General features: G+C 40.3%; 1 protein-coding gene across 1 annotated transcript in view; it reads right to left on the bottom strand.

The window, feature by feature from the left end:
- Positions 1–25815, bottom strand: part of ROR1 (receptor tyrosine kinase like orphan receptor 1) — a 416741-nt gene that overhangs the window by 127793 nt on the left and 263133 nt on the right. Inside the window, exons 3-4 of the mRNA XM_003265179.3 lie at positions 7812–8099; positions 7069–7099 (exon numbers count right to left, since the gene is read on the bottom strand). Coding sequence (XP_003265227.2) covers positions 7069–7099; positions 7812–8099 — 319 coding nt within the window. The remainder of the gene's footprint in view (positions 1–7068; positions 7100–7811; positions 8100–25815) is intronic.

Raw genomic sequence — 25815 nt, 5'->3', positions numbered from 1 at the left:
ATACATACACAATTTTACTGGTTTTGTTTCTCCAGTGGAATACTAATACAGAGTACTCACATTTCCTGATTTCAAAACTTACTACAAACCTATAGTAATCAAGACTATGTAGAACTGTATAGGGATAGACACATAGACACATGATTAATTGGTTTTAACAGAGTGCCAAGACAATGCAATGGGTAAAGAATGGTCTTTTCATCAAATGATATTGGGACAACAGGATATCCACATGCAAAAGAATGAACCTGGACTCCCACCTCACACTGTATACAAAAATTAATTCAAGATGGACCAAAAACCTAAATGTAAGAGCTAAAACTGTAAATAAAAACTTTTAGGAAAAAAATAGAGGAGTAAATCTTTGTACGCTTGCATTAGGTGATGGTTTTCAAAATCACAACCGACCAAAGAATGGGTAATAAATTGGATGTCATCAAAATGAAAAACTTTTGTGTTTCAAAGAACACTATCGAGAAAATGAAAAGACAATCCACAGAATGAAAGTATTTGCAAATCATATATCTAATAAGGGTATATACCCAAAATAAGTAACTCTTACACCTCAAGAATAAAAAGACAATTAATTCAATTTAAAAAATGGGTAAAAAGTTTGAACAAACATTTCCCCAAAGAAAACATATAAATGGCCAATATGCACATGAAAAGATGTTCAACATCATGAGTCATTAGGAAAATGCAAATTAAAACCACAATGAGATACCATTTCACACTCATGAGGATGGCTATAATAATTATTTTTCTTTCTTTTTTTTTTTTGGAGATAGAGTCTTGCTCTGTTGCCTAGGCTGGACTGCAATGGCGTGATCTCAGCTCATTGCAACCTCTGCCTCCTGGGTTCCAGTGATTCTCCTGCCTCAGCCTCTTGAGTAGCTGGGATTACAGATGCTCACCACCACACCTGGCTAATTTTTTTTGTATTTTTAGTAGAGATGGGGTTTCACCATGTTGGCCAGGCTGGTCTCGAACTCCAGATCTCAGCTGATCCACCTGCCTCGGCCTCCCAAAGTGCTGCGATTACAGGCATGACCCACTGTGCCCGGCTGGCTATAATAAATTTTAAATAAATAAATAAATAAATAAATAATTTTTAAATAAGGAAAATAAGTGTTGGAGAGCATGTGGAGAAACTGGAACCCATATACTACCCTTCTGCAAATATAGAATGCTGCAGCCTCTTTGGAAAACAGTTTTGCAGTTCCTCAAAAAGTTAAACAGAGTCACCATATAACCCAGGAATTCTATTTCTAGGTATATACCCAAGAGAATTGAAAACACATACCCCACAATGCACATGAATGGTCATGGCAGCATTATTCAGAATAAGCAAAAAAGTAGAAGCAACCCAAATGTCCATCAATAGAAGAATGGATAAACAAAATGTGGTATAGCCATGCATGGACTGTTATTCAGCCACAAAAAGGATGAAGCACCGATGCATGCTATAATTTATATGAACCTCAACATCCTTATGTTAAGTGAAAGAAGGCAGACACAAAAGGACAAATATTGTCGGATTCTACTTACATGAAATGTCTAGAATAGGCAAATTCATAGGGATAGGAAGTAAATTAGACGCTACTATAGCTGGGAGAAGTTTCTTTTTGAGATGATGAAAATGTTCCAAAATAAGATAGTAGTGAGAGTTGCAAAGTTTTGTGAATATAGTAAAAAGACTGAGTTGCACACTTTAAAACAGTGAATTTTATGGCTACCTGTATCTTAATAAAACTGTTATTAAAAAAAGAGAGAAAGGTCCTGGCCCTGGGCCTACATACAAAAAATACACAGAGAATATATGTAATGAGAGTAAAGAGTACGCATGGAACCCTTCGCCTCGTGGGATCTGGCAATGAGTGCTCACACAATGTAACCAAAACCTTAGACATCCATTGCTGTGACCCGCACTGTTCTGGCCCAGGGAACATTTCTCTACATGTCTTGCCCTCTGTCCTTAGAATAGAAGGTGACCACAACCGCCTACTGTCAAAGTTTTGTGTATTGTGACACTGCCAGTGGAGGAGATGGACACTTCTTAGAGCCCAGGAGAAACTACGGTGGCAGAGCCACTTCAGCAGGAGAAAAGATAAATTAACCAATGTGTCAAATTCTTCTCTCAGTTTGAATGCAAAATATTCTTGCACAACAAACTATCATTCCCAATATTACCAACATCTATTTTCATTATATTCCAACCAGCGCTTCTGAAAGCTCTCACGGATTAGAATAATATTTGCAAGAGTTTTGCGTGGCTGAGAAAAACTTTGCAATATCAAGTGTTATGGGTTGAACCATGTCCTCCCATATATGTATCTTGAAGTCCTAATTTCCAAGTACCTCGGAATGTGACCTTATTTGGAAATAGGTCTTTACAGAGGTAATCAAGTTAAAATGAGGTCATCACGGCGGATCCCTACAGTATGACTGGTGTCCTTATAAAAAGGGGAAATTGGCCGGACGCGGTGGCTCACGCTTGTAATCCCAGCACTTTAGGAGGCCGAGGCGGGCGGATCACGAGGTCAGGAGATCGAGACCACGGTGAAACCCCGTCTCTACTAAAAATACAAAAAAAATTAGCCGGGCGTGGTGGCAGGCGCCTGTAGTCCCAGCTACTCGGAGAGGCTGAGGCAGGAGAATGGCGTGAACCCGGGAGGCGGAGCTTGCAGTGAGCCGAGATCGCGCCACTGCACTCCAGCCTGGGCGACAGAAGCGAGACTCCGTCTCAAAAAAAAAAATAATAATAATAATAATAATAAAAAATAAATAAAAAGGGGAAATTAAGGGCTACACATATAGGAAGACTATCATGTGAACACCAAGGCAGAGGTTGGGGAGATGCATCTATAAGCCAATGAATACGGAAAAATTCTGACACACTTCTAGAAAAGAGAAATCTTTCCTCAGAGCCATAAGAAGGAACCCACCCCATGAACACATTGATCTCATACTTCCAGCCTCCAGAACTATGAGATACTAAATTTCTATTGTTTTTGCCGTGCAGTTTGTGATACTTTACAGCAGCCCAAGAAAATTAACACATTAAACAAGTCATATTATTCTTAAATTTGTACAAACCTAGGATAATGTATGAAGTATATTGATTTATATGATTAAATTATAATATTTTGTAATACATTCTACAATAATGATTATTTGTCATATGTGATCCCATTTCTGTGTTTGAACGTGGCATGTATAATTCTTAGTTCATTTCCAAATTTAAGTATCACTTTAGGAATTTTATTGATAACTATAGCTGCCACTGGCTCCGGGGAGTGAAGTTTCTCCAAATTAAAATTAGTTTTACAATGTAAGAATTACAGCCGGGCATGTTGGCTGGCACCTGTAGTCCCAGCTACTCAGGAGGCTGAGGTGGGAGGACTGCTTGAATGCAGAGGCAGGGGTTGCAGTGAGCCAAGGTCATGCCACTGAACTCCAGCCTGGATGACAGAGCCAGACCCTGCCAAAAAAAAAAAGCAAGAATGACAAGGACTTCAGAAATTTGTTCAGGCCGGGTGCAGTACTTCATGCCTGCAATCCCAGCACTTCGGGAGGCCAAGGTAGGTGGGTTGCTTGAGGCCAGGCGTTCGAGATCAGCCCGGCCAACATGGAGAAACCTCATCTCTGTAAAACATACAAAAATTTGCCAGGCACGGTAGTGCGTGCCTGTGGTCCCAGCTACTCAGAAAGCTGAGGTGAGAGGATGGCTTGAGGCCAGTAGGCAGAGGTTGCTGTGACCCAAGATCATACGCCACCGCACTCCAGCCTGGGTGATAGAGCCAGACCTTGTGTCAAAAAAAAAAAAAAAAAAAAAAAAAAAAGAAAGAAAAGAAAAGAAAAATAGAAAAAGAAAAAGAAATTTGTCTAATTTAGCAATGTTATCAATAGAATATACACTGTAAAAATCTTGCATAAAACAACTTAGTCATTTTCCTGAAAGGAAGGCAAACAAATTTTTATGGAACTAATATATAACAATCTATGAATTATATATAATATCTTTGGCCCATGAACAAAACATCTAGACATGCATAACAATGATTAAAATAGCCATTTTTGATAGTTCCTGGCTCTTAATCATCTAAAACACCCCATAACTTTCTATGTATTTTAAAATTTTATCGTTAAAAAGGTATATTTGACACTGTGGGAGGATAGAACATATTTTATTCAACAATGTTGCTAGCTTGATTTATAACTTTTAAATATTTGACATATGGTATGTGAACCTCCACTTGTACTCATGCCCCAGGTCCTATAAGTGTTAGGGGTAGCCAGGACCCAGCAATGACAGAAGAAATGAAACCTAAATCTATGAACGGAAACCAAATGAAAATATCAAGCTTGTTCCTACTATAAACTAAAATATCATTCTGAAAGCTTCATGTGGAAACCTGATGCAGTCCCTCAGAGGAAGTGACAAGTGCCTTTCTGGGCCATAGTCCCAAGGGTCCATACAAGCCCTTCCCAGGCAGGAGTTGTGTAGCCCTGTTGCCTCAGTGGACCTCGGCCCTCACCAGGTTTCATATGCCTAATGTATTTCACAGTCCTTATGTTCTGAATGTTAGAGTTGGGTCATAGATGCTCCTTTTATTTCTTTTGCAGTAACTCTGTGCCACTTTCAAATAAACAGAGCAATTTATAACTGTATTTCACTCCTCTTTTGGAAATAGTAGTGTACAATTTGACAAACAATCTTCAGAGGGACCTCAATGTTGTGATATTCCCCATGGCTATCATTTTGTTATTTTCTGCCTGTCCCCTTGGAGAGAGGGTTGGCTGCCTATTGAGGGCTACTCCGAGGCTAGGGATGGGAACCAGCATTCTTTTTGGGAGTTAGACTCAGGAAGTGAAGAACTCCTAGAGACAGGGGAAGTGGTGGCAATTAAGAGAAGAGATAAAGAGCAGGATGCATCACTGGGAAAGAAAAAAAATGGTACCAAAATGCCAACTAGGAATGCCAAAAACAGAATGGAGATGTAACTGCAAAAGGACCCATGGGATTTCCAATTTGAATTGTATTTTATTGTAACTCCCTGCAAGCAAACATGGTAACTATACATTTCATGCTATTACCGACTAATGTAATAGATAATCTGACAGCTAATATAAAACACAGATGCGTGGTATCAAAGGATACTTTTCGCTGTGGTTGAGCATCTTTAAGGAACTTCAATACCCTCTCCATAGATACCGGTCCACAACAGTGGTATAAAATCTTTGTGTAAAATTAAAAACCACGAGAGATCTAGACTGGGTTCATCAGAAAGACAGCAGTGAAGAATGAAAACTTCAAGAAGAACATAAAAGGATATAATCATAATTTTGATAATAAAAAGAACTCTAATGCAAATACAACAGGCTGAAAGTCAACAACACGGTACTTAACAGTAAAGGCAGATTAGTGAACCACATTAATCAGCGTGGGATATAGATTATCAGCCACATTTGAAACATAGATTAACAGGAACAAACAAGGTACCAGGGTGGGAGACATTTTTACAAGTAACAAAAGTTTTAATCTTTGTTTAACTGAGACTTCAAAAGGATTCCACATATAACCAGTGGTGAGACCATTAAAAAAAAAAACAAAAAAACAGATCAGCATCAAGAAATGCAAGGCAGAGTGACCAAATTTCTGACCTGTTTTAAGATCAATCAGCATTTTCTACCTGGGCAAGTAGGATGCAATTAGCACTTAAAGTGATTTTAAAGACTCTTTTACAGTTGCCTTTAACTGGCTGATGAAATAGCAGAAATGTGTGGCTGAAGGCCAATGTTTATTTTTACCCATTACCTATTTCATTAATGGGATTGTGGGCCACTGGGCCTCCAGGCACACACAAACGTATTAAAATACCCCACACTGTAATTAAGTGGCACAGAGGGATTGGAGCAAATTAAGTGGCTGTTATATTTGCCATAGGTATAGTCTAGATCAGACATTTTGATGCTCTTGTGGCAGAGCCACAAAAATTTTATTTCAAAAGTCTACAGAGTATTGAGGATTTTTTTTGTAGAGTAAGAGTTTTAACAAGTGGGTCCTTCCCCCAAAATAAAAATATAGATAAGGAAAAATGCCCCAAGTAGATACTCTTAAAGTGAAAGATGAGAATCCTTTAGCCAGAACAAAGGACAAATGCATCAACAATAGCATCAGTGAAAGAAATTGGACCTTTAGGCTCCATTAAGAAGGGACTGAAAATGAATCAAACTTCCACGCAACTCTCAGTCTAAGCTCGGGACTTTCTTTCCCAGTGTGAGTTAGAACTTCTGCTTTTTATTTTATTTTATTTTATTTATTTATTTTTTTGAGACGGAGTCTCGCCCTGTCGCCCACGCTGGAGTGCAGTGGTGCAATCTCGGCTCACTGCAAGCTCCGCCTCCCGGGTTCACGCCATTCTCCTGCCTCAGCCTCCCGAGTAGCTGGGACTGCAGGCGCCCGCCACCACGCCCAGCTAATTTTTTGTAATTTTAGTAGAGACGGGGTTTCACCGTGTTAGCCAGGATGGTCTTGATCTCCTGACCTTGTGAGTGAACCACCTCGGCCTCCCAAAGTGCTGGGATTACAGGCATGAGCCACAGCACCCAGCCAGAACTTCTGCTTTTGAGTTCTTTAAAGGGAATAAAAAATAAAGTGATTACCTAATTGTTGCACTGATCAATAATGAATGCATCAAAAATGCTTGCAGAAACATAGACCCTGAGAGTAAAGGTTCCTGTGCCAGCACTATATCATTTTTTGTTTGATTTTACCAAATCAATCCATTGTTGCCACTAAATGTTAGATTCCTTCTAAAACAGTAAATGAAAGATATTTGCTTTGATCATTCAGAATCAACATTACTACACTTGAGAATTCTGCCAATGGTGGTCTCCTGTGAATCTTTAGAGCAGAGAACAAGCAAAATGGAATGAGGGCAGGGCAAAATGGAATGACATCTGGAAGCCAGTATTTTGGCTCAAGAAGAGGACAACATTGCCTTTGCCCTAGAAAACCACGGAGAAACACTTAGAAATGACAAGAAAGGAGATAAAAGTACTTACGAGTATCCTGGACTTGCAGTGGGAGGGGGGCCTGAAGAAATGAAAGAAAAACAAAAGAAACAGTCAGTCTAGGTTATTGGAGGGTGAGTATGGATACAGTCAAATCATTACAAATTAAAGTTCTCAACCACCCAGAGGTAGTATTTATTTTTCTGGAATTTATTGTTTTGCTCTATTCCCCCAACCATCTCCATGGAAAAAAAAAAACATACCGGCGAGAACGTGTCTATGTCTCACAATTCAGGGCCTGAAAATGCTAAGACAAGTGCTAAAAAATGAGTTAATCGAGTAAGCATCCTCAAACTATGCAGGGAGTTTCCAATGGGCTGAGTGGTTGCATGAAGGTGTTGATTGCAACAGTGAGTGGGATGGGGCTTCCTTCTAGTCCTTGATGGCAGGAAAAGGGCTATGCACGCTGCAAACATTTCCAACTTCTTGGACAAGGAGCATCCTTGTTGAAAAGAGCTCAGTGGCACGATGGTTTCAATTAGGGGCTGTGAGGTCGGAAAGATCAGGACCTCATTCCTGCTCTGCTGTTTACTAGCTGGGTAACATGGTAACTAACTGCTGGGCCTTGGTTTACTTATTTGTAAAATGGGTACAACTGTACCAGGTTTAGGGTTGTGGGCACAGAGTACATTCTCACTAAGTGTGCATTCCTTCCTTCCTGTCCCTGTGGACCCTAGCCATCCTACCACATTGGGCTGAGGGCCAAAGTCCATCCCCAGTAGGGGTCTGCTTACCAAACTTGACAAACAAGACTCCAGTGGAAGAAACCACCTCCTTGCCGTTTGTTGCCACGCACTGGAAGTAGCCTGTGTCTGTGGTGTCAAGGTTTCTAATCCGCAGCCGAGAGCCATAGATGGTGGACCGAAAGGAGAGCCTCCGGGGCTCCTGGACCACTGGAGCATCATTTTTGAACCAGCGGATAGTGGGAGGTGGATTCCCAGAGACTTTGCAGTGCAGTTCTGCTGTCTGGCCCAGGGACGTGGTGATGTTATTCATTGGTTCATCAAGGGTCAGGTAAGAATCTGTGAGCACAGAGAGGAGGCAGGTGAGAGGGGCAGACAGCTTGAGAGGGCTTCCAAACAGCCAAATCCCCTCCAGTGTACCCTCGGGATCACAGAGAGGCTGAGTAGGAGAGGCAGGTGAGACAGACAAGGAAAGAAACAATCACATTGACTAAGACCAGAGGACTGCTAAATAACCACCCATAGAGCCTGCTGCTTGGAAGAAAATTTGTCACTAATCAGAGTATAAAACCCAAAGTCTCCAAATGACTACATGGATGAGCTTTTGTGCTTCAGATAAAAAAAATCATATACATTCCTTGTTCCAAATTCCAACATAGCAAAAGAGAGAAAATAAAGTTCACCTCAAATCTCCCCACCCCAAAATAACACCATTTTTAACATCCTGGCAAACATCCTTCCAGTTTGCTCACTTTTGATAAGAAAGAAAGCATCAAAAATTGGAAAAGTAGGAGCAACACATTCATATCCACATAGCACAAGATCAGAAAGGATGCCTGAAACTTTCATGTTACTGACAATATAAGGTTATGAAGGCCAGGTCAGAGGCAGACAGAGTAATAAAGCAATGGACATTTCCATAATATTACTCATATCAACCATAACATGTTATAATATGTAATTCTTTCAATCACATGTAGATAAATTCACATACAATACTGTGCAATATACAGATCTTAGTTATACAGTTCCATGAGTATAGGCAAATGCATATACTCATGTAACAAATGTCCCTATCTTGATAGAACATCAACACCCCAGAAAGTACCCCCACAATCCTTTGTAGTTGGTCCCTGCTCCCAACCACTCCCTCCCACCCCGCCTTGAAGAAACTAAGGTTCTAATTTCTATTACCATAGGTTAATTTTGCCTGTTTCAGAACTTCATATAAATGGAATCATGCTGCATGTACATTTTGCATTTGGCTCCTCAAGATTTATTGTACTATAAATTTTAATAACAAAATAAGTTTTATTTAAGCTTATTCTTCAATGAAGTATTTAAACATCAATATTAATATTAGTTGTAGAATCCAGTTGCAGATAAAATTATTTATTTTTAATTAAGTTTGATTTCTTTTAAAAACATGCTCTGTTATTCATGTGTAGGGAGCTTTCTTTGGTTTCATTTTTCCTAAGCACCCCTTCTTGGATAGATCCCCTGCCATACCTTCTCATTGTCCTATGTCCTTCCCTATGTCCAAGTCTGGGGTGACTTGTTCAGCAGCTGTCTTCACTGCAGAGCTATGAGCCGCATAAGGGCAGGGATGGGAACGTTCTAGTCATCGCTGCATCCTCAGTGTATACTACTGTCTAGCAACGTTATCCACCAGAACTTTCTGCAATGATGGAAATGTTCTATAATCTGCACTGTCTGATTGATAGCCACTAGTCACAGAGGGCTTACTGAATGCATGAAATATGGCTGGAGCAACTGAAAACTGATTTTTTAAATTTAAATAGCCACATGTGGCTAGTGGCTACTGTACTGGACGGCACAGGTAGAACGCAGCAAATTTGTTGAACTTAATGGAAGTTTATTGAAAAGTAACATTTTTCTGAGCTATTTAACTGGGTAATTTAATTGCCCAAATGTCTGTAAAATGAGTTCATAAATGCTAAAAATAATTGATTCATTATTTGCTTTAATTTCTGCCCCCCCCCCCAAATTCAGAAGGAACATTGTTAATGTCTGGGCAGCCTCACAGGAGTGTGTCTCACATATGAATGGCATTTGTCAAGTGTGCAGTAGGAAAGAGATTAAGCATGACTACTGCATTACCATAATGACACTTTCCATCTCAATTAAGCCAATGAATAATTATCCTTCACAACAGATTCATGAGCCCATAAATGATCTTGCTAATGCTTTGCTTCCTAACACTTATATTTTGATCTCTATCTTTGGGCATGTTTCTCTAATCTATATACATCTATACTCAATCCACGAATGTGTTTGCTCATGGATATAAGCACATATGTTCCTAAGATGTCTGAGGTATGCCCAGAAAGGAGGGAGACTAATTAGCAGATGGCTCTATGGAGCCGTTATCATGCCTTTATAGCCCCATATCATTCATTGAGAATAGGTAACTATGTACCCTCTGTGGAGAGAAACTTAGAGATAGTAATCAATAACAATGCCACTATAAGCATAGTGATTAATACTCCATTGGACAGGTTCTGGAATTTGATTGACCGGGTTTGAATTCAGGTCAGCCCCTTGCCTATCTATGTGATTTTGGGCAAGTTACTTAACCTCTTTGTACCTCAGTTCAACCAACTGAAAAACCGAAATAATAAACAGAGCTCCATCTGAGGGAACCGTTAGAAGAGGATTAAAATGAAAGTGGGTGACATCTGGGAAGCACTACAACCAGTGTTTGGCAAAAAGTAAGCACTCAAAAATGTTAATTAATGTTGTTACTACTGTTTTTATAACAATAACTTCTGTATACCGCTTTTCACATGACAAAATGTTTTCACAGCCTCTGTCTCCTGTTATCCTCGAACAATCTAGAGAAGTAAGAAAGGCACATTACTATGATTTCCAGTGCAGGTGAGGAAGTCATGTCTCAGAGATTAGCAGACTTGCCCCATGGTTACACAGGAAACTGCCCAAAGCTTCCATCACTAATGGCCTTTAATCCTCAGGCTCCACCAAGCACCTAAAGAAAGTCCTTTAGAGGCAGCTGGCCAGTTCTGGACCAACAATGGACTATTTTGAAATCCTACTATATGCTAGGGCTTTACTTTAGTATTCACCTGTATGCTAACCTTGCAAGGGAGAAGTCATTATCACTGTTTTACAATGAGGAAACCTAGGATCAGAGAGGTTTAGTGACTTGCCGGAGGCCTTGTGGCAGAACTGAGGTCCAATTTACATCTCTCTGGCTACGAAGCCCAACTCTTTTCACTCCACCAGACTGCTTTGGTACCATGAGACCCATCGAGGGCTGGGAGTTGGTACCATGAGACCCATGGAGAGTTGGAATGTCTCCCTAAACCAAGGTGGGCCATGGACACGCATATACCCACAGGGTTGTGCTCTTCCCCTAACTTCAGCCAAGACTGTCTGGTTAATGGGCCTAAGCTTTAGCCATGGGTGACAGCTGATGTTCTTTCTGGTTTCCCTCCAGAGGCCAGGCACCTCACCTGATCTGCTCTATAAAATATCTATCTAAAAACAAACATGAGGGTTGCAGGGCACCTTGAAATCAGTGTAGTAGATGACCCAAGCAGTGTGTTTCCAGAGAGAACAAAAGAAATGTAAATAGATCTTTGTGTTTACTGAACAAAGGAGCCTTGCCACAAACAGGGAATTTGGTTTTAACTTTTCACGGACAAAGAAGAAGATTCAAATTTTTTGGCCATCTGTAGCTGCTTACTTAGTAAGCAGAACTAATAGACCTTCAGAGAACACCTGGGCATCCCAGCAAAGGTGTCCAGTCCAGAGGGAATTCACACTGGACTCAAGTAGCAGTTCTGCCACTCACTAGCGATGTGTGTTAGACCATCACTTTGCCTCCCTGGGCTTTGGATTCATAATCTGGGCCTTTGGGGTTGGGTCTGCTTCTTCTGAGACAGTTTGTGTTTCTATATGGGCAGCTGCAGAACAACTGGATGACACGCAGCAGGTGTCCAGTGAGATTGAATGCCAGACAAAGCAATCTGGCTCCTACGTGTAAACCTGGCTGTTTGTGCCTTTTTCAGTGGTTTAATTCAGTAGCTCTGATGATATGTGCTTGAGCTATGGAAGATTTCTCATCCTTTTTTCCCTTCTTCCCTAGACTGCAAATGTCGAGATGGCAGATGGTAAGTGGGAGGTGGGGTATAGTCTGGCTTAAGGGAAAAGTTCCAGTCCCACTGAATCCACCTCTAGCTCTGTGTCCCTGAACAAATGATGTCTTCCGGTGTGAATACTAGTAAGAATAATGATGATGACGCTGACAACAACAACGATATCATACTGATGGTGGTAATACCTAACACCTAAATGGTATTTATCATAATGACAGTTATTGTTATGAACATTTTACACATGGAAAACAGGGTAAGGCACAGAGAGGGTAAGAAAGTTGTCCAAGATCACACAGGCAGTAAGTAGAAGTGAGATTTAAAACAAATTATTTTGGCTCCAGAGTCCATGCTATAGGATAGAAGTTCTCAAATTTTTTGGTCCCAGGACTCCTAGATAATCTTTAAAATATTGATGCTGCTGAGGGGAGAAAGTTTTAAAATATTTGTTTATTAACTTATTTAAAAATAAAACAATCCCATTGCTTAACATAAATATTTTAATAAAATATTTAGTAAAAATAATATTTTCCATATACATATACCAAAAATAGTGAGAAAAGTGGCATTTTTTTATTTTTATTTTTTTTTATTTTTTTTTTCCGGACCTACATCTTTTTTTTTTTTTTTTTTTTTTTTTTTTTTTATTATACTTTAGGGTTTTAGGGTACATGTGCACAATGTGCAGGTTTGTTACATATGTATCCATGTGCCATGTTGATTTCCTACACCCATTAACTCGTCATTTAGCATTAGGTGTATCTCCTAATGCTGTCCCTCCCCCCTCCCCCCACCCCACAACAGTCCCCGGAGTGTGATGTTCCCCTTCCTGTGTCCATGAGTTCTCATTGTTCAATTCCCACCTATGAGAGAGAACATGCGGTGTTTGGTTTTTTGTCCTTGCGATAGTTTACTGAGAATGATGTTTTCCAGTTTCATCCATGTCCCTACAAAGGACACGAACTCATCATTTTTTATGGCTGCATAGTATTCCATGGTGTATATGTGCCACATTTTCTTAATCCAGTCTATCGTTGTTGGACATTTGGGTTGGTTCCAACTCTTTGCTATTGTGAATAGTGCCGCAATAAACATACGTGTGCATGTGTCTTTATAGCAGCATGATTTATAGTCCTTTGGGTATATACCCAATAATGGGATGGCTGGGTCAAATGGTATTTCTAGTTCGAGATCCCTGAGGAATCGCCACATTTTTTTATTATTGAATATCTATTATTTGCCTTAAAACCAGACAGCTGAGGCCTCCTGTTTCAGCATTCAATTTGTTGAGGCATGTTGTTTTAGTTGAAGAAAATCTGGCTTCGCACAGTTGGAAAGGGAAGGGTTTTTAATAGTCTTTCAGATAATTTAGGATATTCTTCTTTGATACTACACCAAAATTCGATAAGTGGTAGTTTCTTAAAGGTTGGTTGCAATGTGAAATCTGAAATCATATCAATAAACTTTTCATAATCTATTAAATTATAATGGATTGATTTATCTTGCACTTTGAATGGTTATTCTACCTACATACGATTTTGTAACATCATGCATTGCCCATTTAGAAAACACTGGTTTACTGAGTTATGTTCGTTTTCAAAATGTGGACACCCTTACTTACCTAATATAGAAAATTCAAATGCATTAATAGCACCACCAGTGCCATCAGTTATGATTGGGAAGAAGTTGTCAAGCTCGTGATGGTGGCTAAAAGTTTCGCAAAATTCTGACTTTTTCTGGAAAGTTCAAATTTTATTACTGGCAACTAATACTACTGTTTCCTTCAAGCGGCAGGTTCATTTTGCTCATTTGAAAGAATATTCAAGAATAACTAACCATAATTTTTCTGTCGGTCATTCTTTAAAGTAAAAGTGGCTAGTTCAGCTCAGAACTCAAATGCTTTTCTTTGAGACAGTCTAGTATTTGGCAGGAGTACTTTACGTATACTGCCCATCTGCCATATGAAATATTAAAAATATATGTATTCAGGGGTCAAGATTTAATACAATTAATAATTTTTACTGCTTCATGGAAGACATTCTTAAGTGCAATTGGCTTTTTTTTTTTTTCAACTACAAGTATATGGCAGTGGAATGTACAGTGACCACTAGTTTGGTACAGTTGGTGCCATTGTCTGAATTTGTTTGAGCAGTTTCACCCACCATTGCTTTTGCACAATCAGGATGGGTAAACCGCAGTTCAGAGGACTTAACAGCCTATCCTGGAGTTCACAGCTAATAAAAGGCAAAGCCAGGATTTGGACACCAAGCCCAGCACTGTTTCCATCACACTCCATGGCTGCCCTTTCCCAGCCCTCAGCGTCCTAGACTGGTGTAAGGCTTTCAGAGCAAAATGGGTTAGCTCAGGCCCTGAGTAGTATGAGTCAGAGAGCAAAGTGGCTTGGATGGCATGTTTTCTATTTCCGAACAAGCAGTTTGGGGCTTTGGGGCAATCCCAAGCGATTGTGTCAGATCTGGGCAAAAGTTTAGGACCCTGAATTAAAAAGGATTTATTTTTACAATGTAGGAAAATGAAATGCCAGTATCCTTTTAGTGCCACCATTTTCTCCCATTAACAATAGAAAGTGATGATCATAGCTAACATTTTTCTGAGCATTTACAAAATGCCAGACACTATTCTGAGCATCCTACACACTTTAATTTAAACTTGACAACAATCCTATGAGGTAGACTCTAAAATTAACCTCATTTTAGAGATAAGGAAACTGAGACACAGAGAAGTTAAGGAATTTCCCAAAGTCACACAGCCAGAAAGCGGCAGAGCCAGGACCCAAACCCACGCCTTTGAACAGCAGAGACCATATTATGATCTGATGCAATCAGATTCCCAATCAATCCAACCTGTAGTCTTTCATTGTCCTTTGCACCACTCATAACCTGGACTAAAAAATATTCTTGCCTTTTTATGAGTCCATCAAGCACGTGACAATACCCACTGGTACTGAAAACAACTAAATCACCACTAGTTGCTTATGACGTAACTGGAAGTCATCATTGAGAATGAGCTTTTTAAATACAGCGCAGGCATGGTCTGTACTGAGGCTTAATGAACCAGAAAAAGCAAATTGCAAGAAAAAAGTTAGTTTATGAGCTCTCTGGGAATTGAGACTCTATTTCCTCCTTTTTACATTTTTGTATTCCCCTCAGCACTTCATGTGTTATTGTGAACTTGGTAGGCATTTAATAAACGCTGGTTGATGAAGTAAATGGAAGGCCCAAGTGAATTTTAGGCAAATTAGCTTTGGAGACACCCCATTTGTTATTTACCCACTTGACAAGATGTCACATCCACAAATCCACAAATCCTTCCCAACATTTATTACTTAATTTTCAAAGTGCCCCCATCTCTCCTCAGGGAGGAAGGTGGGGCCAAGTGTTATATTCCCATTTTGACAGGTGAGAGAAACTGAGATATAAAGAGTTGAGCAGTAGATTGCCATGGCAACCCAGCCAGTCAGCCGAAGAGCCAGTCACAATTAGGTTTAGGGCCTGGGTCTCGGCATCAAAAGAGGCACATGCCAAAATCCTAGCCTCCCACATGACTGATGCTTTTCAGAAGAGGGAGGAGGTTCCCAACATGAAATAAAATGCTTAGCTAAACATAAAGGAAGGCTGCCAAACACAGTTAGGTCATCGCGTTTGACTTGGAGAGAACATTCTGTTCACGCTATCAACCTGCATTCACTTTCAGCACACTTCACCATAAATACTTCTGACTCACTATCTCGGGAAATATTTTTTATCTTAATAAACTCAATGCAAAGCATAATTTAAATCAGCTTGCACATTCTTGAGTCAAAGCCACAAGCTGAGTTTAATAAAATCAGCCGAAAATAGCAGGGGACTTCTGAATAACCACAGTTCGTTATCTGACACAGGGCTGCTGGGAAGTCCTGAACGCACAGAGCTGCAGGTAAAAGCAGGAGGTGGGTAACCTGAAGGTATGAAGGGACCCAAACCATCGGATGACCCCACCTGCTGGATCTTAGTTCTCACCGGACATCTCACTGGAGGCGCTGCTTATAATAATAGACTGCGTCACACCAACCCAGAGCACGGGCTCTGGAGCTAGACTGCTTGGCTTCATATCTGAGCACAACCTTTTACTTGCTGTGATTTAACCTCTCTAAGCCTCAGTTTCCTCAAATGTGAAATGGGTTAATAATGATACCTACCCATTAGGGATGTTGTGGGGGGTTAAAGGATTTATTCCATCTCTGGAGTATCAAAAGCATTCCAGAAAAAAATATACCTGGGTCCCATCCCTAGATATTCTAATATAATTGTTCAAGGATGGAATCCAGACATGAGCATTTTTAAAAGCCCTTCTCCAAATGATTCTCCTGTGCAGTGAATAAGAGAACACCTGACTACAGTAACTATCACTACCATTTCCTGACCCCTGATTCTTGCCTGGCTTCCTGTTAAACCCTGTAATTAATTTATTCCTCAAAAATCCTCAGGAGTATTCTCCACTACAATCCCTTGTTTACAAGAAGAAACCAATGCTGAGACATTAAGTGTGTTGCCTAAGGTCACATTACTGATAAAGAGTGAAACCGCATCTCCAACCCAACCCTTCGTCTTGCACTCTCCAGTATCCAAACCTCTGCCCCAGGTTAAGTATCGAGGTGGCACAATGATGATAAACATTTTCTGGGTGAATGAACCTGCTGGAAACCAGGGGATATGATGGTTAAAAGTGAAAAGAAAAGAAGTGCTGTGCTGGGCTGGGTGCTGGCCAAACACATTTTCTTGAAAATGCAAGGACTAATGCATGAAGCTGAGCTTGGGTTATTGACTACAGAGTAGTAAGAGTGGGTTTAAAGAGTATCCATTGGACCAAAGACAACAAATGGCCAATAATGTGCCTCCTTCTTGGGGAGAGAACACACATACATTAAGAATGGTTCTGCAAATATGCACTTAGAGCAAAACCCCCTATAAATCAGGGTTAATGGGGAAAGACAGCCACCTTTATAGTTCTTTCCTTAGGAAGCCCAGTTAGCACGTGGAGCAACTCAGAGGAGTTTAAGAAAACTTGGACTTTGCTACTTAGAGGCTTGTTTTAATGAATAGGTCTTTACAAATAGACCAATTGTACGCAAATGCACTCTTAAAAGCTCAGGGAAACTACTTTTTCCTTTTAAGAAAAGATCTCTACCAAATGAGAGTGGTTGGTCTCCAGCATTTAGATTGTTTTATGTCTCAGGTATAATTAATAAAGGTGGGAGACGAAGGGAACAACATATATTGGGCACTGATTCTATCAGGCATTTTACATGTATTATTGCATTTTGTCATCACTAGAACCCTGTATATATATAGGATTTTCCAGCCCCATTTTAGGGAAGATACCAAGGTTTATAGAGGTCTTAGCATAGCTAGACTTCACACAAGTTGGACTGGAACTCAGTTCCACTGACACTCTTCTCCTGTCCCTACTCCCAATCTGCATTTTATAACATACTGTCATTAAGAACTTTTCTCACTATTAATTGACTTGAGACCATCCAGATAAAACCTCCTTCCCACACCAAAGGTGCTATGATTTTTACCAGTCTTTATTTTTAACCCAGGAGCAGGTTATTTAATGGGATCCTTAGTAACCACCAATTAGGTTACTCTAAGAGAACTTTTGCTGATTATAAGCTTTTGTGGATATATGGTCTGAATGTTTGTGGCTCCCAAAAATGTATATGTTGAATGCTCAGGGTGAAGAGGTGGGGCCTTGGGAAGTGATTAGGTCATGAGGGTGATACCTTCATGAATGGGATTAATCCCCTTATAAAATAGACCCCAGGGACATCCCCTGCCTCTCCTACCATGTGATGACACAGTGAGAAGACAGCTGTCTGTGAACCAGGAAATGAGCCCTCACCAGGGAGAATCTGACCATGCTGGTGTCCTGATCTTGAACTTCCAGCCTCCAGAACTGTAAGAAATAAGTTTCTGCTGTTTTATAAGCCACCCAGTCTATGGTAGTTTATTACAGCAGCTGAACAGACATAGAAAGTGAATTTTTGTATCTATTTTACCTCAAATTTTCAAGTATTTTTGTTATGAGAAGGTATCATTTTGTTACTTCATATTTCTCATATGTGCATTTTTCACTTAAATTTTTAAGTGGGAATACTTAGAATTTGTGAGTAGAAACACACTTAACCATCAAGCCAATGACTTGATTTTTATATAATATGACCAAAGTCTTTTAACTAGAATTTTGAATACAACGTTTCTGGCTTGAGAATTGGTCCTTGAGTTTTGGTGAAATATTCCCAATCTTGTTTCTAACTTTCTCAGCCTCATCCATACCAATTTTAAAATGGTAAATTTTTAAAAACTAAACCCCCATCTTTAGCTGAATGCTAGGATGATAAGTAAATCTATAGGCCTAACAACTCTTTAGGTTTAGGGTACATCTACATTCCAAGAAGTCACTTGCAGCTTTTCCCATCCCTGTAAAACCAAACCAAATAATAATAACAAAACCACCAGCTATTACTTTGCTTCACTATAACTTAGTAAGGGCCTAACTTAAAATCAACAACAAAAAAGCAAAGTTTCTGACTCTGGGGCTTAAGCTTTATAGGTCACATTGCAACCTAAAGACTGCATTCTCCTTTGTGGTTGAATTATAAACCTTTGAAAAATGCTGACAGACCTTAACTATAGCAGGACAGGATGAGTGGGCCCAGGTAATGAACTTTTAAATGACTGGAGATAGAATCTAGAAAGCCAAACCTGAAATACATTTCTGGTTTGGGCTTTGGGCCAACACAAACAGAACACATCATAAGTCATCTCTGTGATTTCAGTACCATACGCAGGAGATGCCTCAGCATCAGCACGACACATGATCCTCACTATGGAAGCTTTTGGCTGCTTCCATGTCATGCAAATGCAACAGTTGTGCTTTCAGCCCTGGTAGAGAGCCCTGTGCTAGGAAGAACTAGGCCACATTCAGGGCATTCAAAGACAAAGTCCATGTGTATTTTCACTACCCTGGCCTGACTCTTAGGCAGTGGCTTGCCCAGTCATAATAAATTCTCAAGCATTTGATGGCTCTAAGTGGAGCCTAGGTGGCTTTCAAAATAAAAGTTTGTCATTCTGGCCCATGAATTTCTATTCCTCTGGGGATCCATACAGTCATGCAATCTAAGTGTTCTAAAGTCACATCTTGGTTAAACAGGACCAGAATCCCTTTGTGTGCCAGTGAGCATTCCAACTCAGTTCCACCAAGGCTGACATTCCAGTTTCATGTTTTCCCAGAATGTAAACTTCAAGGAGCACAAAAGGGCACACAAGCCATTCTTTCCCCCTTTCTCCATTCATTGTGCAAGATCTGTATTTCAAAATTTAAAAGAATCTGCTGACTTGACCACAACTCAAGGTCTCTTGTTAGCAGGGCAGTGCAATGGTGAAGGCCCTGTCACTTGAATGTTCTCTCTCATGAATGGGGCGGTTTTGCCTTGAGATTTTGAACCAGATTCCTCAACAATTAGAAATTATCTGCTCCACTGCTTTTCAAGAAAACAGAAAAGCACTGAGAAATCTGGAGATGAAGACTGAAGGAGGTACTATTTTCTTTGTAGCAAGAGACAAAAATCAATTCAACACACAAGGCCGTGAACTTTGAGGATGGGACCATGCCTTTTTCATTTGCTGTGGCTCCTTAAACTGATCACAGGCTTGCTAAAGACAGATGTGTAAAATACTAGATGAAGAGATGAACGGATCTTTTTTATTTTATTATCTATTATAAACAGATAAACAAACACCTAAGAGCCTGTACTCAAAGATCACTCATCCTGGCTACAGAGTCATACAGGTAAAGAGATAATCATGATAAAGTGTGATCCGGGTATGTTCAGGGTGGTAAAGAACCCTAGAAAGGGGACTTAACCCATTTTCCAGGCCAGAGGTGTCAGAGAAGGGTTTCCAAAGGAGGTAACACCTTGCAATCGGTGGAATTTTTTTAAAAAGAGGTGATGCGCCTCTGTCCTTCAGGAGCCCCTTAAGATCTGGAAGTAAAGCAGAGCTATTCTAGGGATCTAATTTGAAAGTACAAGTCAGAGTGAGAGCAAAAGCCAAGTGTGTGGTCAAGATGTTGAGTGTTGAAGGCGTTCACAAGAGAGGGTGGAGAAAGGGAGGCTGAGATCAAAACAGGCTGGCCAAGTTTACTGAGGTGGTGGCAGAGAGGCCAGATGGTTCCCTGACTTTTATCAGGCAGAGTGGGCAAGACCCAGTGTGGAGTGGAGAGGCAGAGAAACACCAGACTTCCTGTCCTCTTGCTGGAATGTGCAGGCATTTAGGGGAGGCGAGGAGTAGACAGGAGTGGGGAAACAGAAGATAAATAAGCAAATACTTATTAAACACTTGTGCGGACATGGAGGGGGGACCTGTCCCATCTCTCCTTGGCCTCGCAAAACAGTGATACAAAAGAAACATATGAAAATAATCAGAACAAGGAAAGAGGTAAGGAAAAGGCTGTTTTATGCTCAGGAGGGGGTGAACCTGTCCCGCTCTAGAAATCAGGGAAGGTGTGAGAGAATAGGGGGTGCTTGCATTGGGCCTTGATGGAGAGCAAGGCTGCAGAGGGGAGAGGAAGGGCAGAAGCTGTGCAGTTGTTTTGGGGAGAGTGTGGCACACAAACCAGATGCCACCCTTGGTGACATGTACCATGCGTATCTGCTGAGGACTCCGCAGTGCACTTCTCACAGCTTCCCCACTTCACTGTGTTTCTGACATTAGGTCAGAAATTATTAGCATTTTTGGTAGGAAAGTTCCTCCTCCAGCAGGATTGCTAGCACATGGTAGGGTGTTTAACATCCTAAACCCCTATTCAATAAACGTCAACTGCACACCCTCATCATGGTGACAACTAAAAACAGAACCACTCATATATGACTACATTGAGGAACCCTAAGGCATCTTTTCATCATGGTCTTATTAACCATAGAGCCTAACCACACAAGAATTGCATGATAAAACAAGGCCCTGATCCACCTTGCCTGCCCATACTAACTCCTAGGCCACTAAAGTCCATAGTTAGCAAATTCTGTGAGTAACTGCAGCTAGGGCTAGCAAACTAGTTGCAATGGATGTAGCTGTCAGCGAAGCCAGAAACTATCAGTTGTCTGAAAATCATGGCTTCCAGCTGAAATGAAAGCTCCCTGAAAAGTGTTCATTTTTTCATATTTCTCATACAGGAAGACGTATAACGCAGAGATGTAGAAACATATCTGCAAATTGTTTGATGCTCCTTCTATGAGAAGGTGGAGTCTGTGTGCCCTTTCCTTGCACCTGGCAGGACCTCTGTGATCGTGTCTTTCTTGCATGTGGCAGGACCTCTGAGAAAAGAATGTTGCAGAAGTGACACTGTGTGAGAGACTTCAGAGTCAGGTTTAAAAAAACTTGAGGCAATCCCTCTGGGAGCCTTCAGTCACCAGTTACCCTGAGGCCACCACATGGAGAGTACTTGGAGAGAATAAAGAGGTGCTCTTGGACATCTCTTGTGCAAACGACACTTGTGTGTGGAATAGCCCCAGCTGTTCCAGACTCCAGCTGTTTTTGTCCTCTCAGTCGAGACACCAGACATGTGAATGACAAAGTCTTTAAGATGACCCTAGACCCAGCCACCATCTGACTGCAACCACATGAGAGACCCTGCACAAGAATCATCTAGCGGATCCCAGTCAACTCTCAGAACCAGGAGAGAGAATAATAATACATGATTGTTGCTGGAAGCTACTATGTTTGCTGTGGTTTGTTACCTAGCAGGAGCTAACTGATACACAGCTCTCACTTGAGATTCTAAGGAGTGAAATAAACTCTCTAGAAAAGCAGACATTTATTGGAGAAGTACCTTGTGACAGATTCTGTGCTAGGAAGTAAAAGCAATGACTTACACACAGTCCCTGGTTTCAAGGATCTCCCAGGGGAGATTCAATATGAACATGGATTATCACAAATATTAGGAAAGAATACACACAAGAGGCACAGAGAATATATGATGGGAGTATATTCTGGGAGATTCCTGGATGAACTCGCTGTGATCATGGGCTAGCAAAGTTAGCAAAGTGCCCTCCAGATGGGGAACCCCATGGAATGAAGTAAAAATAAACATAAAGAACTTTGGTCCTTCCACACTGTGTTTGTTGAGGACAAAAAACATGTACCCAGTACCTGTCATGTAGCAGAATCTTTCTCAGTTTATATTTACTGGATAGATGGGTGGATGGATGGATGGCACAAGGGAGCTGCCTAGAAAGATCATTGGCTGGCCTGAGGACCAGAAGGCTAGGATCGAGTCCTAGCTGTGTGACCCTGGGTAAATCACTTATTTTACCTGTCTATAGTCTTCAGTTTCCATATCTGTCTAATGTGAGGATAAGGCTAGGAGATCTCTGAGGTTTGTTCCCAACTCAAACCTTCTAGGGTACCAAAAGGCAAGTATGAACATCCATCTAAGTGTTTACTTGGCCATCTCTATAATCAAACAAATACACACCAGAGAGGTATCAATCTGTCTTTGTTAAGACTCTTTGATTACATGCAACAGGAACTAACTCAAGCCAGTGTAAGAGGGTGAGGAAAAGCAGATGAGGTGGATGGAGAATTTAACACAGGATGCAAGGGTTTCCTGTGAAACTCTGGCAAGATGTCTGGCCAGGTTTTGGGAGGAACGAGAACCAAGAACTGGAAAGCTGCCGGGAACCAGATCAGGAATCTCCTTCCACCCCCAGACTCTAATTCTCTTTATGAATCTGCTTAAATCTCTCTTTGAAAACCAGCTTTCTTGGCTTTTCTATGCACAGAGTAGAAGATCAACACTCTATGGCCCCCAGATTGATCTCCTGGCACTAACAGCAACTGACAAACACTAACAGGCTACCTCTGAGTTCCAATTGCAAATTCCTGGGAAAGAGACCCTGGCGTAATCTGGGCCAGGTGTCCTCTCCCTGGTCCAATCAACTCTCACCAGAAGGACAGGGTTATAAATTCAAACATGGCTGCTGAAGGCCCCTCATGATGGGTCGTGAAAGCAGCTATCAGACAACAGAGGGCTATTATGAGGTAGGCAGCCTCCCTGAAAGGTATCTCATATAAAGTCCAAGAAAATGAAATAAACAATTTTTGTATGGATTATTGATAAGGACAAAAATTGTCTAACTTAAGCTTCCTCTTCGTGTGCACTGGAACCCTTTCCAAAGCCACTTTAGAAACTCTGACAAACTTGAGGAAAATCAGTTAATTTTCAAATTCATCCAGGTTGCACACAAGCATCACTATTTCCTAGCACCTTCAGGATGATCTCACAAACATGATGATGATGGAGACTCATGAGGAGGCCTTGTGCTCTGGACTGCTAGTGTGGGCCACAGCCTCCTTTCTCATCACTTTACCGAAAGATGTGATTTGAAAAACATATGCAGATGTCGCCACTGAACTCCCACACCAATTCCTGAGAACTACTGAGGAGTTTGGTGTCACTTTAGAAGTCACTCTATTTGTGAATAGCCCAGCAAGAGAATCAGGTCAAGCTGTTAGGGAGATTCTATGGAAAGGTAGGTATCTACCTCAAGATTAATGATACTGAATAAAGGAAAAGCAGTTATTTTTGACATTTTGACCATCACTTTAGGGTCTGGTTCTTATTAGTTCCATTTCTTCCTTTTAAAAGGCTTATTTATTTATATATTTTTAATGGAAAATGTCAGGAAATTTGGAACAGAAACTTACAATAAAACACGTCCCCTGACCCTCTGATCTATCAATGACCCTCCGATCTATCAATCTTTCAAATAAACAAGAATACTTAGAGAAGCCTGGAAGAAGGCATTTCTTGGTAGTTACCTGATATTAGCCACCGTAATGGTCATTATCTAGCAATTGTTTTTTTGGGAAACGGAGGAGAATGGAGAGAATAGGAAGGAAAGAGAATGCAGATGAGTGAATGAAAGAGAGTATGAGAGAGAAAGAGGGGGGACTCAATAATTCATTTTTGCTATAAATGCTTTAAAATCTTACAGGTGCCAAACAAGACACCCTCGTTCATATTTTTCCTCCAATCATTCCATTTTGGAAGCTACATTATTCACAAATGAGACATTCAAGAAACACAAATTCTGAAATAAAAATGGGCACACCACCAGTGGAAAAGCAAACAAAAGCAGCTAATGTACTGTGGCTAAAAAAATTTTCAAACAAAGTGGCAGTAATTTACTGCCCTTGCTCTTAGCTAGACCCCATGAACATAATCAGAACCCCCAGGACTGATGGGAAAGTGTGATTTACAGTAAGCCTCAGGATAATAAAAAAAAAAATGAAAAAGCAAATTGTGCATGAACATGAAAGCTGTATTTCTTCCGTTTTCAGCAATGGAATCGAATTTCCAGCCAGAATTTCAGGATAAAACTTAGAAGTCTTCAAGAAGTAAACTATGAGCCAACCAGCATCCCTGCTTGGACATTGCTCCAGCTGCCTGAATGATGTAACTAACATTTAGAGATAACAGTGAACAGAAAGACACACACGACACCATCTGAATCATAGTAAAGAGATGGGTGGACCTGGGTTTGAGTCTGGCTGTGTCACTTGTTCTCATGTATCTTTGAGCAAATTATTTCACATCTCCAAGCTCTAGTATTACCTGTTGCTTCAGACTGTTATATGGATTAAATGAGATAAAGTGTATAAAGCACTTAGGAAAGTGTTTGGCACATGCAAGTCTCAATAAATTTCATTATACATTTTAAATACAAATAGTACATTTTGATAAATGAGTTAGTGTTCTTAAGGCACTTAGAACAGTACCTGGTGCACAGTGAAGTTCTATATAAGCGTTTGTCATTATTATTACTATATAGTAAAACCTCCATTAATCAGGATGTCTAGACAATGAGGTAACTAAGTTAACTTATTTTCATGCTTAAAACCTCTAAACCACTTCAAGTTTTTGAAAATCCTTTTAAAATGTATTAGTCTCTTTTCTAAGATTAGTAAGTATAATATGTTAAGTATCAACTTGAAACTTTTACACAGGATCATGCATGGCTCCAGGAATACATATCAGAAGTCCTGGGTTCTAGTACCACTGTTACTTGTCAGCAGTGTAACTTTGAGCCTCAGTTTACTCATCTGTGAAATAAAAGATCTGTTATGCTTTTCTCCCAGTTTTGGTGACTATCAGATGCAACCACGTATATGCAATTGTTTTGAAAACAACAAAATTAAGGTGAATTAAAAATAGCATAAATTTGTTACTATCATTCGTTAGAATATGATGTCCTGTTTCTGGGGATGCATGTGCATAGGGGTATGGAGATTCCAGATTATACCAAGGATGTTGCACTTTTTGAAAACTGTGTAAAATACATGTGACAAAATGTACAATTTGAATTATTTTTAAGCGTTTAGCTCAGTGGCATTAAGTACAATCATATTGTTATGCAACCATCACCACCATCCATCCCAAAACTTTTTTCATCTTCTCAAACTGAAACCTCATGCCCACTAAAGACTAACTCCCCATTCTCCTTTCCTCCCAATCCCTGGCAACCACCATCTTACTTTCTGTCTATAAATTTCACTACTCTAGGTACCTCATATAAGTGGTGTCATACAGAATATTGCTTTTTAAAAAAAGTCTCTTGTTTATTTTCTTACCTTTTCCATCTTTGACTTTAAAAGTTGAGTACAAAAAGCAATGGAAATTGAGAATTTCGTTTTGTGGGTCCTAAATCCTTGAGGCTTACAATAGGGCTGTGATTAAGAAGAGAAAACACACACTTCCCTTATAGCATCCTCCAAGCTCTGATGGGGCCGACTGCTTGGTCTGGTTTCCATTGCAATCTTAGGATACTTCTGAGAAGCTATGATGTTACAAGGCTGTGC

This window comes from Nomascus leucogenys, chromosome 5, assembly GCF_006542625.1.
Source record: "Nomascus leucogenys isolate Asia chromosome 5, Asia_NLE_v1, whole genome shotgun sequence".
NCBI lineage: Eukaryota > Metazoa > Chordata > Mammalia > Primates > Hylobatidae > Nomascus > Nomascus leucogenys.
Note: the sequence above shows the minus strand (reverse complement) of the source record. Positions and strands in the feature narration are given on the sequence as shown.